This window comes from Myiozetetes cayanensis, unplaced genomic scaffold, assembly GCF_022539395.1.
Source record: "Myiozetetes cayanensis isolate MyiCay16 unplaced genomic scaffold, myiCay2020 scf21, whole genome shotgun sequence".
NCBI classification, from domain to species: Eukaryota; Metazoa; Chordata; class Aves; order Passeriformes; family Tyrannidae; genus Myiozetetes; species Myiozetetes cayanensis.
The window spans coordinates 3,361,200-3,375,746 of record NW_026087423.1 but is presented as its reverse complement, the minus strand read 5'-3'; the positions used below and the strand labels follow the sequence as shown (position 1 = coordinate 3,375,746).

At 42.0% G+C, this 14,547-nt stretch overlaps 1 protein-coding gene across 2 annotated transcripts in view; it reads left to right on the top strand.

Moving 5' to 3' along the window:
* The first annotated feature begins 6,115 nt into the window (after positions 1 to 6,115).
* TAOK3 (TAO kinase 3) overlaps positions 6,116 to 14,547 on the top strand; it is a 52,283-nt gene continuing 43,851 nt past the window's right edge. The window contains exons 1-4 of one of the 2 annotated variants that reach the window (XM_050317972.1): positions 6,116 to 6,307; positions 10,491 to 10,580; positions 11,761 to 11,972; positions 14,179 to 14,250. In XM_050317972.1, the coding sequence (XP_050173929.1) occupies positions 11,853 to 11,972; positions 14,179 to 14,250 (192 nt within the window). In that variant the 5' untranslated portion in view covers positions 6,116 to 6,307; positions 10,491 to 10,580; positions 11,761 to 11,852. The remainder of the gene's footprint in view (positions 6,308 to 10,490; positions 10,581 to 11,760; positions 11,973 to 14,178; positions 14,251 to 14,547) is intronic. The other variant, XM_050317973.1, reaches the window with a different exon arrangement.

Below are 14,547 nucleotides of genomic sequence, written 5' to 3'. Positions count from 1 at the left end.
AATTAATTTAAAATTCAGCAACGTGTGCGAGTAGCTGAAAATATTACTACTGCTGTCTGTTACCCTATTTTTGTACTAAATGCATTTCATCAGCCACTGTTCTGCTGCTGAGATCTCTCAGGTCTGAGCCACTTGAAGTGGAACCTGCCTGTGTGGTTTTTTTTAACATACAGATTTATCATCTCTGCTACAAATTCATGTACCTACAGAATAACTGACCAAAACATACTTGTCAGTTTGGTGTTAAATTTAGTATATACAAATCAGTGTCATTATTCTAGCTGCTGTCTCAAAAATAACCAACTACTAAATGGCTGTTTTGGTGGCGATTCAAGATAGTAAATTATCACTGGAGCAAAAATAAAACTCCACCATATCTTAGAGCAATCTCTTAATGGTTCTTCCTGTGCAGTGTTTGCCAATAAGCCTGGATTTTGTTGCTGCTTAGCCACTGAACACACATTCCAACATGAGCTGTCAGTCCCTTGGCTGCTCTCAGGCAGAAATAGACACATTTCTAAATTATAGCGGTGTTTCCACTTCTTTTGGTGTCCTTATTGGTGTATTTTCTTGTTTTAGTGATGCCTCTGACCTGAGTTTCTCTTGCCTGTTCCTCCTGCCCTCAAATACCGGCGTGTCTGTCACTGCCACTCACAGAGGGCCCTTTGTCCCTCCAGCTCCCCTTCCAAGCGCTGTCTCCTGGTGTTTTTGTGCAGATGTGCAGTGATCTGATCTGATTTAGGTACTTGGCACAGAAGTTGAGCCAGCAGTTATTAAGTTTGACCCTCCCCTCCTGATACCTTCCTTTTCCTGGACTCTGTAAGTCTCCAGCTGTTTCCATCAGGGAGCCCCAGCGACCAGAGAATTTCATTTACGCTCCGCACATGATTTCCCTCACTGCTATATCCGTGGTGCCTTTTGCAGCATCCGTTTTTCATTATTGGGAATTCCAGCAGACAGAAATGCACTCCCTGTTTGTGCTAAAAGCTTTTCTAGTTGGTTGGCAGAGCACTGCTGCTCTGATTATGTTCATATCAGAGCATATTGCACTGCTAAAGTATCTCATAAAATACTCCGTTGCCATGGTGATCTACCTTCCACTTTTCCTAAAAGGACCCACGAGGTCCTGGGAGACAGGCTCTACTTTCTTTGCCTGTGAGAAGATTAGTCACATCCCTTATTTTCTCCTTATTTCTCTCTTGTTTTCTTGAGGATACCAAGTAGTTTTGAGTTTACTGATAATGTTTTTTTTTTTTTCTCTCCGGGTTTAACGTTCTGAAATATTAAATCTCAGCACATTAAAGTTCGTGTAAGGGAGTGCCTCATAATGATGCAGGGCTGAAAGTTGCATTTGGAATTTCAAGTGGAGAAATGCAATTGAGGCATAGATTATTTAAAATGAGAATTAATGTCAGCTCAAACTGTATATTGATTCTTCGTGACAGCAATGCTAATTGAAACACAGAGAATGCTGAGGGGATGGGTACCTGCCACTTGGCATATCCCAATCCAGCTGACTGTTTCTCCTCTTCCCTGCCTCTGTCATCTCCCTTTGCTGGAACCAAAACTGAGTTTGCCTGAAGAAGTCTTTGAGCTGACCCACAGAGTTAAGTTCATCTTAAACATCTGATTCCAGTGCCCAGCAGAGCAAACTTGGTCCAGTTCTAATTTAAATTTATTTTTCTTTTTTTAGTTAAAGCTGCTAAAAATCTGCGCTAAAGCAACGTTAAGGGCCTTTTCTGACCTGATAAATCCCAAGAAGACAAAACTTAAGGCTGAAATCACAGACCTGGACCTCTCCATTATCCAGTTATTTAAAGAGTCTGAGTGCTGGATATTCTGATGTAATGGGAATGATGACACTGTGTGGTAGCTATAAAGTCAGTCTTAGCCAGAATTTTTTGTCTGCTAAAACAAAATAGTTGTTTCAGTTCAGAATTCAGCAGGATTTAAGGTTTTTCTTTCTTATTCTTTCTTAATTTTCTCTTTCTCTTCCCCCTAATGTGTGTGAACGTGCTTGAAGGGAGATGAGTTGCTTGAACAGCATTTGTGTGATGCTGAGGGCACTCACTGAGTCAATCCCTCATGCCTGGGGTGGTGAGGTGCTGCAGAAATGAATACCCTGGAAAGGGTGCAGATATTTATAATTTCATCCCCTTATTTGCTTTTATTCAGATCTTTGAGCTCTTTGGTGATTTATTTTACAAACGTTCAGTGAACCAGAAAACCAACTTCCCGTGTCTCTGTGTGTGATAGAGAAATCAGCCAAAAAATCAGCGTAAAAGCAGCAGATGGTGGTTCGGTGGGATTGCTGCCCCAGCTCCTTCTAATCTGGAAACCTCAGTTTTATTTGTGGTTATTCTTTGGGTGACCCTGGACCAGGGTTTGTTTCTCAACTTCAGCAGCTTCTGTGTTTTGTAAGCGTGATAAGTGCTGCATGCAAATAATGCTGTAATCATCATAAAGGTGTTTAAAATGATCCTGAAGAAGAGGGATCCACGAGTGGGGTGTCTTATAAGCAGATGTGATGGCCAGTAGAGCCAACTTTGAGTTCTTTCTGGGTGTTGGATAAAAGCAGTACATGATCCTTCTTCTTCCAGACTTTCAACTATCCAGTGTTCTTTGAAAAGGAGTATAAACCCTCTGTTCTTGTTCACAATTATTAGATTATAATAATGACATTTTGGACAGTAGCCATCCATGTCTCACTTCTATGCATGTCTTTTATTAGGAGCCATAAAATAAATGTTATAGAAGAATAAACTTAGCCAGTATAAGTCACGTAATATTAGTGACTGATAATTCCTTGGCTGGTGTGTGTGAGACCAAGTTGGTTGTCTTTCAACAATAGTATTTCCACGTGAAATTGAGTTTTTGTGAGTTCTTCCAAATCAGCTTTTTCATGTTTAACTCCACTCCTGACTTTGACACCTGAATGAAACAGGTGTGGCCGTTTTTAATGATCGGAGCGTGGAACAAATTCCTGTTATTTATGTTAATGGTTGCAGTTGTGCCTATAAATAGGTCAGGAGAGCTGGATGTGCTGGAGTCGGAGGCACTGAGGGTGGGTGGAGCAAAAATGATCAACTGGCAGAGTCAGAAAGGCTGTTTCCTAAAGAGTTATCTGTGGCTGGCACGGAGGAGGCAGGAAGGAAGGAGGGGCTGCAAAAGGAGAAGTTGTAGCAGGGAGAGATTCAGGGGGGGAAAGTGTAACACAGTGAAGACTAAGATGTCTCGGGGGACATATCACAGATCATGGAATGCCAGGTTGGGAGTGTTGTGGAATGCTGTGGTTTTCTCTGCTCCTGTAACCAGCAGCAGTAGGAGGTCAGGATGCAGGAGCCTTTCCCTCCAAACCCTATCGATGGAGAGGACAAACAACACACAGTGCACTGTGCAACTCCCTTTCTTTACAAATTAAGATGCTGGGTGTTGTTTCATAAATAAATAGTAAGCTCCTAATGAAGATTGTGGATTTTCTTAGAATCATGAAGAACATACTTTATACCCCGTCTCTTCAAGCAGAAGTAAAAAAAAATTGAAAACCCCCACAGTTTGGTTTGTTGTGAGAGAAATGCTCTGACCCTCCGTGACCAAGGAATGTCTTTTCTTTCCTCCTCCATGCACACAGCCTGCATCTGTTTCCTTATGTTTTGTTAAGGATCCACTGCACGACTCCCTTTGGCCAGTTTTACTGTGATACAGCTTCCAGAAAGTTAGCATCCGAGTTACATTTCCTTGCAAAATGAGAAAACCCAGGATTTTTAAGTGGAAACCTCATTTTTTGAAGTCATCTGATGGTATGTCAAAATCCATGCAGCAGCAGGACACTGTTACATCAGAGGATTCTGTTTGTTGTCTTGTACTTATATAATGAAATCACGTTTTGCCCCAAATGGTATCACATATTTCAGATGTAAATACACACATGTCCCTCCCCTAAAAAACACCTTTTCCTTGTGTAGCACAGGGTAGCATAATTATGTGTTAACCTCAGTTGGTTCAATCTAACAGTTCCCTGCAGTTCTGACTTTAGGGACAAACCAGAAGTCAGGCCATCAAGTGGTCATTTTTTATCAAGAAAAGTAATTCCAAAACTGAAATAATTGTATTCAGAGGTATTGTAGCAGTCACTTCCTACACTTCACAAAAACTTAGTTTGAGATGGAGATATGGTTGCAGCCTTGTTGTGCCTTTGCTATTTAAATGGCCTGGAGGGCCCTGTGGTGGTTTCAGTGTCACCAGTGGGGATCCCACAGCTCTGAGTTGCAATGCAGGTGAGCAGGAGCAGGTCAGCATCACCCCAGACAGTCTGGAGGGCTCTGGGAGTAGGTGTAACCAGTTGCTGTGTTTTGGGGTTTTTTTGCCTTGATTATGTGATGGTCAAAATATAAACTCTTTACAAGAGTATCTAAAAATAGCTTTAAACCACAAAATGGATACAGCTCTTTGGAAGCCATTACATTAATAGGTAGGAAACTCTGAGTGTGCTGGTGTCTCTTGAGGCTTTCATTTCATAAACAAATCCAGTGACTTATTTGTGCCTCTGAGTAGCACACAGCATAATACTCATCAATTTATAATGGTCTGCAGCTCACTGTCTTTTAAGCAACATGATGAAGAGCCTGATAAAAATGCTACAAAAAAAAAAAAAAAAAAGAATCTGATGAAAATAAGGAGGCAGTTTTCTCAATTTCATGACCTACATGTGATGCCTTTTAGAGATGTTTTGATGAGAAGGTCTGATGAAATTTGTATTTCTCTGTATGATGCTATTTGGGGTTATGTACATCAGGGTTTCAAATGATTCATGGATCTTTCCTCCCTTCCAGATGTACAACTGAATTATTTCAAGTGGGCCATGATGAAATATTATGAAATGTTGTTGCTGGGAGCAGGAAGCCTTTTTTCTTTCCTTTATTTTTAATTAGACAAGGTTTATTTCATGACTGAAAGTTTTTAATCTTGTTAACTAAACCTGAAAAGCCTTAATAATGCATTCTAGGATTTATGATAAAATACATGCTCTAGTCTGAGATATGTTAATTACCCTTAGGCAAAACAAGGGCATGCATATTTTCATTAAATTGTTTTAAATTCAACAGGAAAACTATAGGGAAGCAGCACCCAGTGTCTCTTGCTGTGAAGTTTTGCTTTTTCATTATGTATCCAACTGTGGAGAATGATGCTGTTTGACTTCTAAAACAAAGCCCAGGCTGTACCCCATGATTTTGGGTAACCAGGGTTCTGCACATTTAGCAAAGCAGTGGAGTTCCAGTGAACACAACTGGGACCATTCCTCTGGGGAGGCCTGGCCTGTGGCTTGACTTCATACTTGTTGAAATGTTCCTGATGACTAAAACTGATTTGTTTTTTCTTGACTTTAAGCCCACTGGTTTTATATTTTTATTTTTTTATTAAGTTTATTGTCTTATATTTTTATTAAGAAGTTTTTTGTCTTACGACACATCATAGGGGAGTTGTAAATGGAAGATTTCCTTAAAAACTACTGCTCCTCATCAGGGGAAAAAAAGCTGCTTTGGTTAAGGTCTGTATCTACAATAAGACCTGCAAGTTATTAGTTGGATTTCATGTCCCAGGGGCACTGTGCAGTCAGAACAGTTGTGATTCAGGGGTTTTATTAGCATGAGTAATCCTGTGAACTCCACATGACCTGGTGCACGAGCACTGGACAACGCTGAATCAAAGCGTGGAGTGTTGGGATGGAATTCCAGGTGGATTGCTGAGCAGAATACTGGGCAAAGACTGAATCTTGCAGTCCTTTTTAGAAGTTGTAGGTGGTGGGGGGCTGTGATTGCACCCAGATGTTAATAAAAATGGCGTGTGTCACTGACTGGAGCGTTCTGGGAAGTTATTGCTCGGAAAAGCAAAGCAATAGAGGTGGTGTTTGAGGAACTGGAGTTTGAGTCTCGGCTGTTAATGATATCACTAAGCTCCTTTTGTGCTTCTGTCACATTATCCAGCTTTCCTAGCAGACTGTGTCCCGATTCCTGAACCTGGTCCTCCTGCTGTGTGCCCTCGGGGAACGCTGTCCTGATATCTGCAGACCGTTTTCAAATTCTCAGGAATATTTGTCTTTGCTGCTGAAGGTCACTGGGCACCTTCCCTTTCTGTTCTGTACCAAGAGGATCATTTCACTTCTGAGAAATTTGTGGAAAGGACATGAGAGGACTTGCTGCTTCTGGACCAGAGCGAAATCTTTTCTGAGTATCTTGGGATCGGTGATTAATTTAAGCAAACAAAGGCTGTAGTACCAGTGCTTTTTGTATACACCATCAGCAAACTTGTAAGTAGCTTGAGTTTCTGCACCAGATATATGTATGACTGGCTTAAGCATTAAAAGAAGTGAGGTGCTAGTATACTTGGAAAAAACATGTATGCTTTGTTCAGTGACATAAAGTTAGCTGGGAAAGTAATTTTTACAATCAAAAACATTACACTGAGAAGCTTAAAATATAGAGGTGGAAGAGTGTTTCCCAAAAAAAACAGAGTACCTGCTTCTGCAAAGCAATGGGCTCTTCATCTAAGGTTGTGGTCTGCGTGTGAGGGAACCAGCTGGAAAAGCCTTGGGATGAAGTGTTTGTGTTTGGCCTTGCTAGCCAGCCCTATGTACCAATTAAAGGGAAAGGGAAAAGCTCCAGCTTCTTGAAAACAACAGAAATAAAAACCCCAAACCAACAAAACAATGTCAGTTTGTGTGTGAGGGCTGCAGTGGAACAGGAGCATGTGCCTACTTTGGGCTCAAAAGCTTTCTCACTCGGGACAGTTGTTACCAGCTGAATTTCTTAGAATTTCCTCCTTTAGGTTGTCTTCCAGATATTGGAAAGACTGAAATGATGGAAGGGGACTCTGTGCTCATCATTCTTGGGAAAAGAATTCTGGTGTGAATTTATTCCCCTCAAAATACCCGTCTAAAAATGGGTGCATGAGCTGTGTCACGTTGCTCCTCCTCTGAGTGGAATCTGCTGCTGGTCCACCCTGTTTCCTGTAGTTTGTTTTTCTGCACGAAGTGGAAAACTTTGTCCTTGTTTTGGGAAGTACCCTGATGTAGTTAGGAACTAAAATTAATGTTGGGTATTTCTGTACGTGTTTCAAACAGGCCTTTGGTGCTGTGAGATGCCTTTCAAGCTGTGTTTACAGGCCACACACTTGCACTTCATGGCAGTGAAATGGGGATGCTTGGAGGGTGTGGGAGCTGTGCTGGGTGTACTGGATGTGCTGGGAAATAAGGATGCTGGGCAGGCTGCTGATTGCTCAGTGAACTTGACAAAGAGGAAAATGTCTTAACTCTTCTGTGCTTTGAAAAGACACCTCAATAGCAGTTACGGAATTTGAGTTCTCAAGTTTATCTTATTCGTGGACATAATTTTAGATCCGTGAATTATTTAGAAATGTGGATAGTTTAGCCCCTCTTAAAGGCACTTCCAGTTATGTTTTGTTTTTTCCTTTTATATTCAGGTCAAGGTCTTTTCTGTTGTTATTAATACAGCACCTAGAGATCATAATTGGTAGCAAGAGAATCCTTGTGCAAAAGCAGTAATTCATGATTTTTAAATGTCAGGCTTTCCTAGGGTTGAGGAAACTTTGCTTTCTGTAAACTGTTGGAAATCATGTGTGTTTGCTCTGGTGGTGTCACTTGTCACAGCGTTATCCAGGGCCCAGTCTCAGAGCAGTCCTAGTGTATCATTCCTTGTTCATAGGCAGCTTCATCCTGCTCTGCTTCCTGGCCTGGCTCTTCCCATGCTCTCTGCCATCATCTCCTGAAACTCTGTGATGATGCCCCAGCCTCTAAAAGCACCAGGTTATTGTGCTGTTTAGCATAAGGAAGGAATAGAGAATCTTTGAAACACTGTGGGGAGATGGCAGCGGGGCCCAAACTCTGGCCCACTCCATGGACAGGGCTCGTGGTGGCTGGATTGCATTCCAGAGCTTGGCTTTGAAGGGAGAGGAGAGCAGAAGCACAGCAAACTGCTCTGAGCAGAATTGCTTCTCTGGTTCAAGAACACCTTGTGGTTCTCAGGGCAGTTTTCCAGCGTTTCCCTCTTGCTGTGGGCACTGCTGGGCTGGGCACACTGCAGCATACCATAATATTCCTTATTTCCATAAGGACTTTTAGAGTCATTTTGCTCTCCTCTGCCTGTGATGTTACACTGCCATATAGACGTGTCCAACTGTGCTCTGTAGTCTTCATTAGAGATTTTTTCCCCAGAAAATCTTTTAAATACTTCTCTCACCACCATCTCTGATGCTGCATTTTGCTCTCAAGAATTCATCCCTCTTGCAGGATTTCAGAAATGGGGCACAAGTGGTTTTTCCTCCAAGGCAGGTATTTTTCGCTGGTAATTGTTGATTGAGAGCTTTAATTTCTAGGTAGGCAGTGTGAGGGCTTGTCTGAACAAAATGCTGATCTCCCAAACCCTGAAAGTCTTGAGTCACTTGTCACTCCCCTGAGTTGCCACCAGTGTGATTAATGCTGTTTCCATTTGAGGTCTTCAGAATATGCAGAACCTCAAATGCTGCTTTAGAAGGATGAAGAGCAGAAATCAGGCTTCTAAGAGAAATTGTTTCTTCCTGTGTTAATTCAGTAGTTTGGTAACGGAAAGAACTTGCCCAAATTGACCTACCTTGAACTTGAGGCTTTCTGCTAGTGGCACTCAACTCCCACAGTGCTCTGTATGTTTTAAACCATTTTTACTTCAGTCTTCACATATCTAGTGGAGAGCTGTGATACTGAGGATCTGTGACCTTGTCAGGTTACCTCCAGGTGGTGGGATGTGTATCTGTTGTGTTTTACACTGTCCCACGGATGAATTGTGTCCTTGGTGCTGCGATGTGGTTGTTCAAAGGGTTCTCAGTGTTTGTCCCGAGGCAGTGCCAGCCCTGTGGGATCGTATGGATCACTCTGTGATCATGTTCAATCATCAGGACTCAAGTTACTCTTGATACACTTTCCATCCTAAGTTTTTCTGGTAGTCATTACTGGAAAATAATAGTCCTGCTGAGAAGATTTACTTGCCTCAATACACATGTCTGTCCCAAATGGAAAAGGGCATTATTACTTAGGGCTGAGCTCTGAGTATTGACATTTAGCTTCCCGTTTTAAATACCTTGAATATTAGAGCTGCACAGGCTTCATTAACGGCAGAGAAGTTCATTTGACTAGAGATGGATAAATTGCTTTCTCTGTCAGTTTGTTTTTATTGTTCTAAAGCCAAATGGATTTTTCTGTTGGCTGAAGAATGCCAGACCTGAAATACTGCATTCTTTGCCCTTTCTGCAGGCCTGTAGTAAATACAGCACCTGTGGGTGAGGCCAGTCAGCTGAGAATGAATAACCATTTCATTCATCTGTCTTTTGTTTATACTTGAGAGATTTTTATTTTTTTTTTAAACTAAGCATTGCAGAACCTTTTTCTGGTGCTCTTCAAATAGCTGTTTAATAATATTGCCCTGCAGTGAGAACAGCAGACAAAAATAACATTTTTTTGGTAATGGTAGCTATTAGCAGAAAGACTTCTGCTCATTTATTTTTTCCTAATAAATGAGAAGATGAGTTAGTGTGTTTGTCATTAAATCAGGTGCCTATGAATTCAGATTTTGGCAATATAACTCTTGCAGTATGCTTAACTTGGAAGCATTTCTGCTGTGGATGTAGCCACATGATAACATTTTCCATGAGTTCAAGCTGATTTCCAGCTCTCCCTGTGTCCCACTCCTCTGAGAGGACCGCGGTGGCTCTTTGGGGATGTTCTTACACCCATATAGGAGGGGGTGACACTGAGTAATTGAGACCTGATTTCAGCTGATGGGTCTCACTGGTTGCCCTCCTTTTCCACCTTTTCCTTGCTCATACTCTCCATGGTGGAATTCAACAGTGTTTGACTTACTAATGCCCAGGACTTTCTCAAGAATCTCGTGTGTCATCAGGCAGAACAAACAGGCAGAAGAAATGGACTCAGCTTTGTCAGCTTGTCATGGAATGGGTTGGGTTGGAAGGGACCTTAAAGACCATCTTATTCCATCCCTCTGCCATGGGTAGGGATGCCATTCACTAGATCAGGTTGCCCAGGGCCCCATCCAGCCTGGCCTTGGACACTTCCAGGGATGGGACATCCATGGCTTTTCTGAGCTTTGTCCTTTTATAAACGATCTAGAAAGTGTGGTCTGAGAGGGAACTTCCACACTTAACCTGTGCCCCTGCAAGCTAAAGAGTCCTTATGAAAGCCAAAGAACTTGGCATTTAACCCCTTTTCCTGTTTATTTTTATCTTGCAATGATATGGAACACAGGAAGTGCATATTCTCACCCAAAGAGGCACCATTAGCATTCCCAGCCAGTGCTCCTGTAACTGCACCTTCCAACGGGGCCTTGTAGTCACTGGTCTTTACTGGATGTGCTGTTTCTGTGTATAAACAAGGTATAAAACTTAAAATACTTTTTCTAAGCGCTGCTGTTTGTTTTCCTTTGCAGAATAAGAGAGTCGGGGGGGCCGGGAGCACAGGACGATGCTGCTGAAAGGAGTGTGAGCCACGGAGCATGTTTGGTGCCACAGTTACCCAGGTGGGCTCCTCTCATTGCACCTCTGATGAACCACAGGCTGTGCTGCCCACTGCTCCCTCCACCAGTGATCCTGAGTCCAGGAGGCAGTCTCAGCACCTCAGCACAAAATTCTGCCCTGCTTTCCAAGTTCCATGCAGATGGCACTTGCAGTCTGAGACCTAAAACCTTTTACTTGTGTCTTAATTCTATCTGATTGTTAGGTTGCAGCAGGTCTCTCTTTAAATGTTAACACTGGTTTATATCATGAGGTGGGCTGAACATTTCATGCTCAGAGAAGATGTGGTCTCAATAAAGGAGGTGCTGAACTACACATGTGAAAGTGGTTTTTCAGGTGACTCATCTACAGATCATCTGCTGGGTTTCACGAGTCAAAAGCAGATGGGTAAAGTCCTCCATCATTGCTTTGCACTCCAGTATTTAATGAACCAATATAGATTTTTTTCAGGATGTTTTGATAGGAAATGGGAAACTTTCTGATGTTTGGGGTTTTTTTTATCTCCCACATATATAAAATTTTGGGGATGGATACTGAACATCTTCACTTAGATGCTGCTCAGTTCTGTGCTGTCTAATTATGTGCTTATGCTGAGGAGAGATGTTCAGGAGGCAAAGATCTGCCTTATGTGATGGAGTCTAGGATCCTTCAAAAGCAGTTCCATGTCCTGGAAGCGATCACAGTCCAGCACCACTGGCTGTCTTGCAGCTCTGAGGAAATAAATAGAGAAATAACAATTACATGGCTGCAAAGCGTTGCTGTGGAATAGCAGCTAACTTTTCTACTAGCACCAGCTGGCAAGTGGGAGGGGAGAAACAAAGCAAACAGCCCAGAAAAGTAGGAGGAACAACAGTTATAGCCTAAAAAGTGACACATTGGGAGCCCAGCATGAAGAATAACAAACTCCTGTCACAGGATGTTTTGCATAGCAACAGGACTCTTGTCTTCAAGTGGACTTTATTGTAACTGCAGCACTTGCTTCCTGTGTGAGATAAAGACCTGTTGTACTCTGAATGCATTTTAATCTCTATATCTAAATGGGACTAATAATTAAAAAGAATTAGCTGAAGGAAACGATCGTGGAGCCTATTGCTCCTGAAAGCGTTTCCTCTTGTTTTGCTGTCAGAGAAGCGAGAGCAGAGACACGTGGAAAGGAAGCAGATTAAAGATGAACTTTCCCACCAGGTGCTGAATGCTGCCTGCAGACTGCTTTGTCGATGAAGGAAGAAATTGATTGGGAATCGAGAGCACGGACTAGTTCATAACACACTTCAACAATGCGCAAAGGGGTGCCAAAGGACCCGGAAATAGCTGACCTGTTCTACAAAGATGATCCTGAAGAAATATTCGTGGGTTTGCATGAAATCGGACATGGAAGTTTTGGAGCAGTTTACTTCGTGAGTATGGATCTTTGCTTTTTGGGAAACAAGAGTCATTTGAAGTGACATTTCGGAGATTCTCAGCGTTTGTAAAAATAAGCGTCCCTTGAGCTCTTCGTGCTTTATGTGTGTTGGTTTTCTGCCAACACATCTCAAAATAAGTGTTTCCAGTGCATTCCTGAGCTCTTTACAGTAGCTCTTTCTAATAACAGCTCACTGTAGTCTTATTAGAGCACCCAACCATACAGGTCAAGTATATGGTATTTTGTGGTGTTTGAAAATTGAATTTAAACAGTTGGAAATTAATTTGCCAGACCTGGAATTTCAAGATACTCTACATGGAGTTCGTATGCTTGTAAATCACTGCAGATTAATAGATCTAATGTCTTCAATAGGAAATGCTTACATGACAAGAGCAAAGAGAAAGTCCTAAGAGGAATGGGAATTCAAGTGGGAATAATTTATGGCATTAATTGATACAGTCAAGAGAATTTAATTCAGGAAGTGAGAAGAGTAGTGCTTTTACAGTTGCTATCAAACAAAGCCAAATACAAAATACTGGGTTTGGAAATCATTATAATCCAGTTGCTATCAGTGAAACTAAAATTGAGTCAGTGTAAAAAAATTAGTCAAAGACAAATCAAAACTGCTTGGTAGTGTGGTCAGCCACTCAGAAGATCAGATTCACTGGAATTGGGGTTTCTGAATATCAGAGATTATTAAAGTATTTGCATAAGATCTGTTACACCTGTAACTCCATAAGCTGGGAATAGCTGACATGAATTATTTTAAGCACTCCACTGTTTGGAGCTGTGTAAAGTGATGGAAGTGTTGCTAGAACAGGACAGGAGCTCGAAATGTTGTGTCAAGTGAGCAGTGCATGTGTGTTTTGAGGGATAATGATGTAATTCCTCGAGGTGTAATCTACAAATATGGCCAGAATTGCTTCAGCAAGTGGCTGTTTGTCAAGTGTGCTCCTACAGCCCTGGAAGTTGGCTCAGCCAGGAGGATCCCAAGCACTTGGTACAGCCAGAACTTTCACCCACAGCTCTGGGAACGTGGCATTGTGCCCTTCAGTGACAAATTCCATCTGGAATGAGAGATACCATGGTCAGGTGAAGATACTTGGAATTAATGTGACAGAAATACAGCATTAATGCCTCTGTCTGAGTCAAATACTCTTGATCTCTTCTGTGCTGAATCAGGAGGGTGAGTGGTAGGGAAGGGTTCTGCCTTACCCACAGTTCCTTGTTTTCAGCTTTCTGTACCTCACTTGAGGAGTGTGTGCTGGGAGGACTCTGTGTCACCTCCCTTCAGTAATTCCTGTGCTCTGTTGGCTCACCCAACATCATTTTTCTTTGAAGTCACTGCAGGCAGCACGAAAGGTCTTTGGTTAATACGTTACTTGAAAGCAGCTGAAAGGAGGATTTACCACATTTAGCTCCTATTATCAGTTTAAGCTTTTAACTGTCACTAATTTTTTTTTGTCCCAAAAATGGTTGGAGGTACAGAGATTTCAACAACTCTTTTAAGACCAGAAGCTTGAAGTTTTCTGTCCTTAACGTGCAGAAATGAGGGCAGTGCCAGTCCATGCAAGGGGAGATCTTTCCAAAACCGGGATTTGAGGCTCCATCCCTGCATCACACAGGCTGCAGAAAAGTACAATTTTGAGTCAGTACAGAATTTTGATGTCACTACTACGTAATGTGCCTGGCAAAACTGAGATCTGGTGCAGTGAAAGAGAGGTTGCTTTTTTAACTGAAAAAAATTCCAGAATGAATCATCTTCTTGAAGGTGGGAATTGAAGTAGCCATTAAAGAGTATCAGTGTTGTATGGAGGTTTTGGATGAAATCAGAGATTTTGATACATCTCTCTATTTGTTTCTTTGGAAAACGTTTTTCCAAAGGTCTATCTAAAACTGGTTTTGCTGCAGTTGCAGTAAAACTGTATTTTGCATGTTTGCTTGGTTTGTGTATTAATAAAGAGGTAACAAGTGCAGTAACTCTGAGGGAGGAACAGTGGGTGTGGAGAGATAAAGTCAGGGAAAAGTGTCCTAATAGTTGTCTGGTAAATCTTATCACAAGGAAGACACCTCTGAGGTGTAGGAGCTTGCAAGGATATGACAGAGGAGAAAAAAGCTTACCTTTGCCACAGGCACAGCTCACTCCATGGGGAGGGGAAAAAAATGAAGCTTTTTTCAATCTGTTTCTTTCCCTACTCCAGGCTACAAATTCCCACACTAATGAGGTGGTGGCAGTCAAGAAGATGTCCTACAGTGGGAAGCAAACGAATGAGGTAAGATGGATAAAGGCAATTTTTCTTGCAGAAGCTGTGGCTGCCATGATGTAAATCTGAGCAGTGAAATGAGCTGCAGGTTTGATTTGACCCCAGCAGAACAGCTTTTCATGTGGGAGCTTCCATGGGAAGTTCTGTGGAGGGAAAATGAGTTTATGCAAATTTTGGCAAATAGTTCAGTTTAAGGAAGTGAATGGGGATTCAAAACGCCTGTATGGGGGTTGTTGCAGAAATAATTTCAGTAGTAATGCAGTAAGAGCACACTGGCCACTGGAGCCATAACCACAGCTCTCTGAA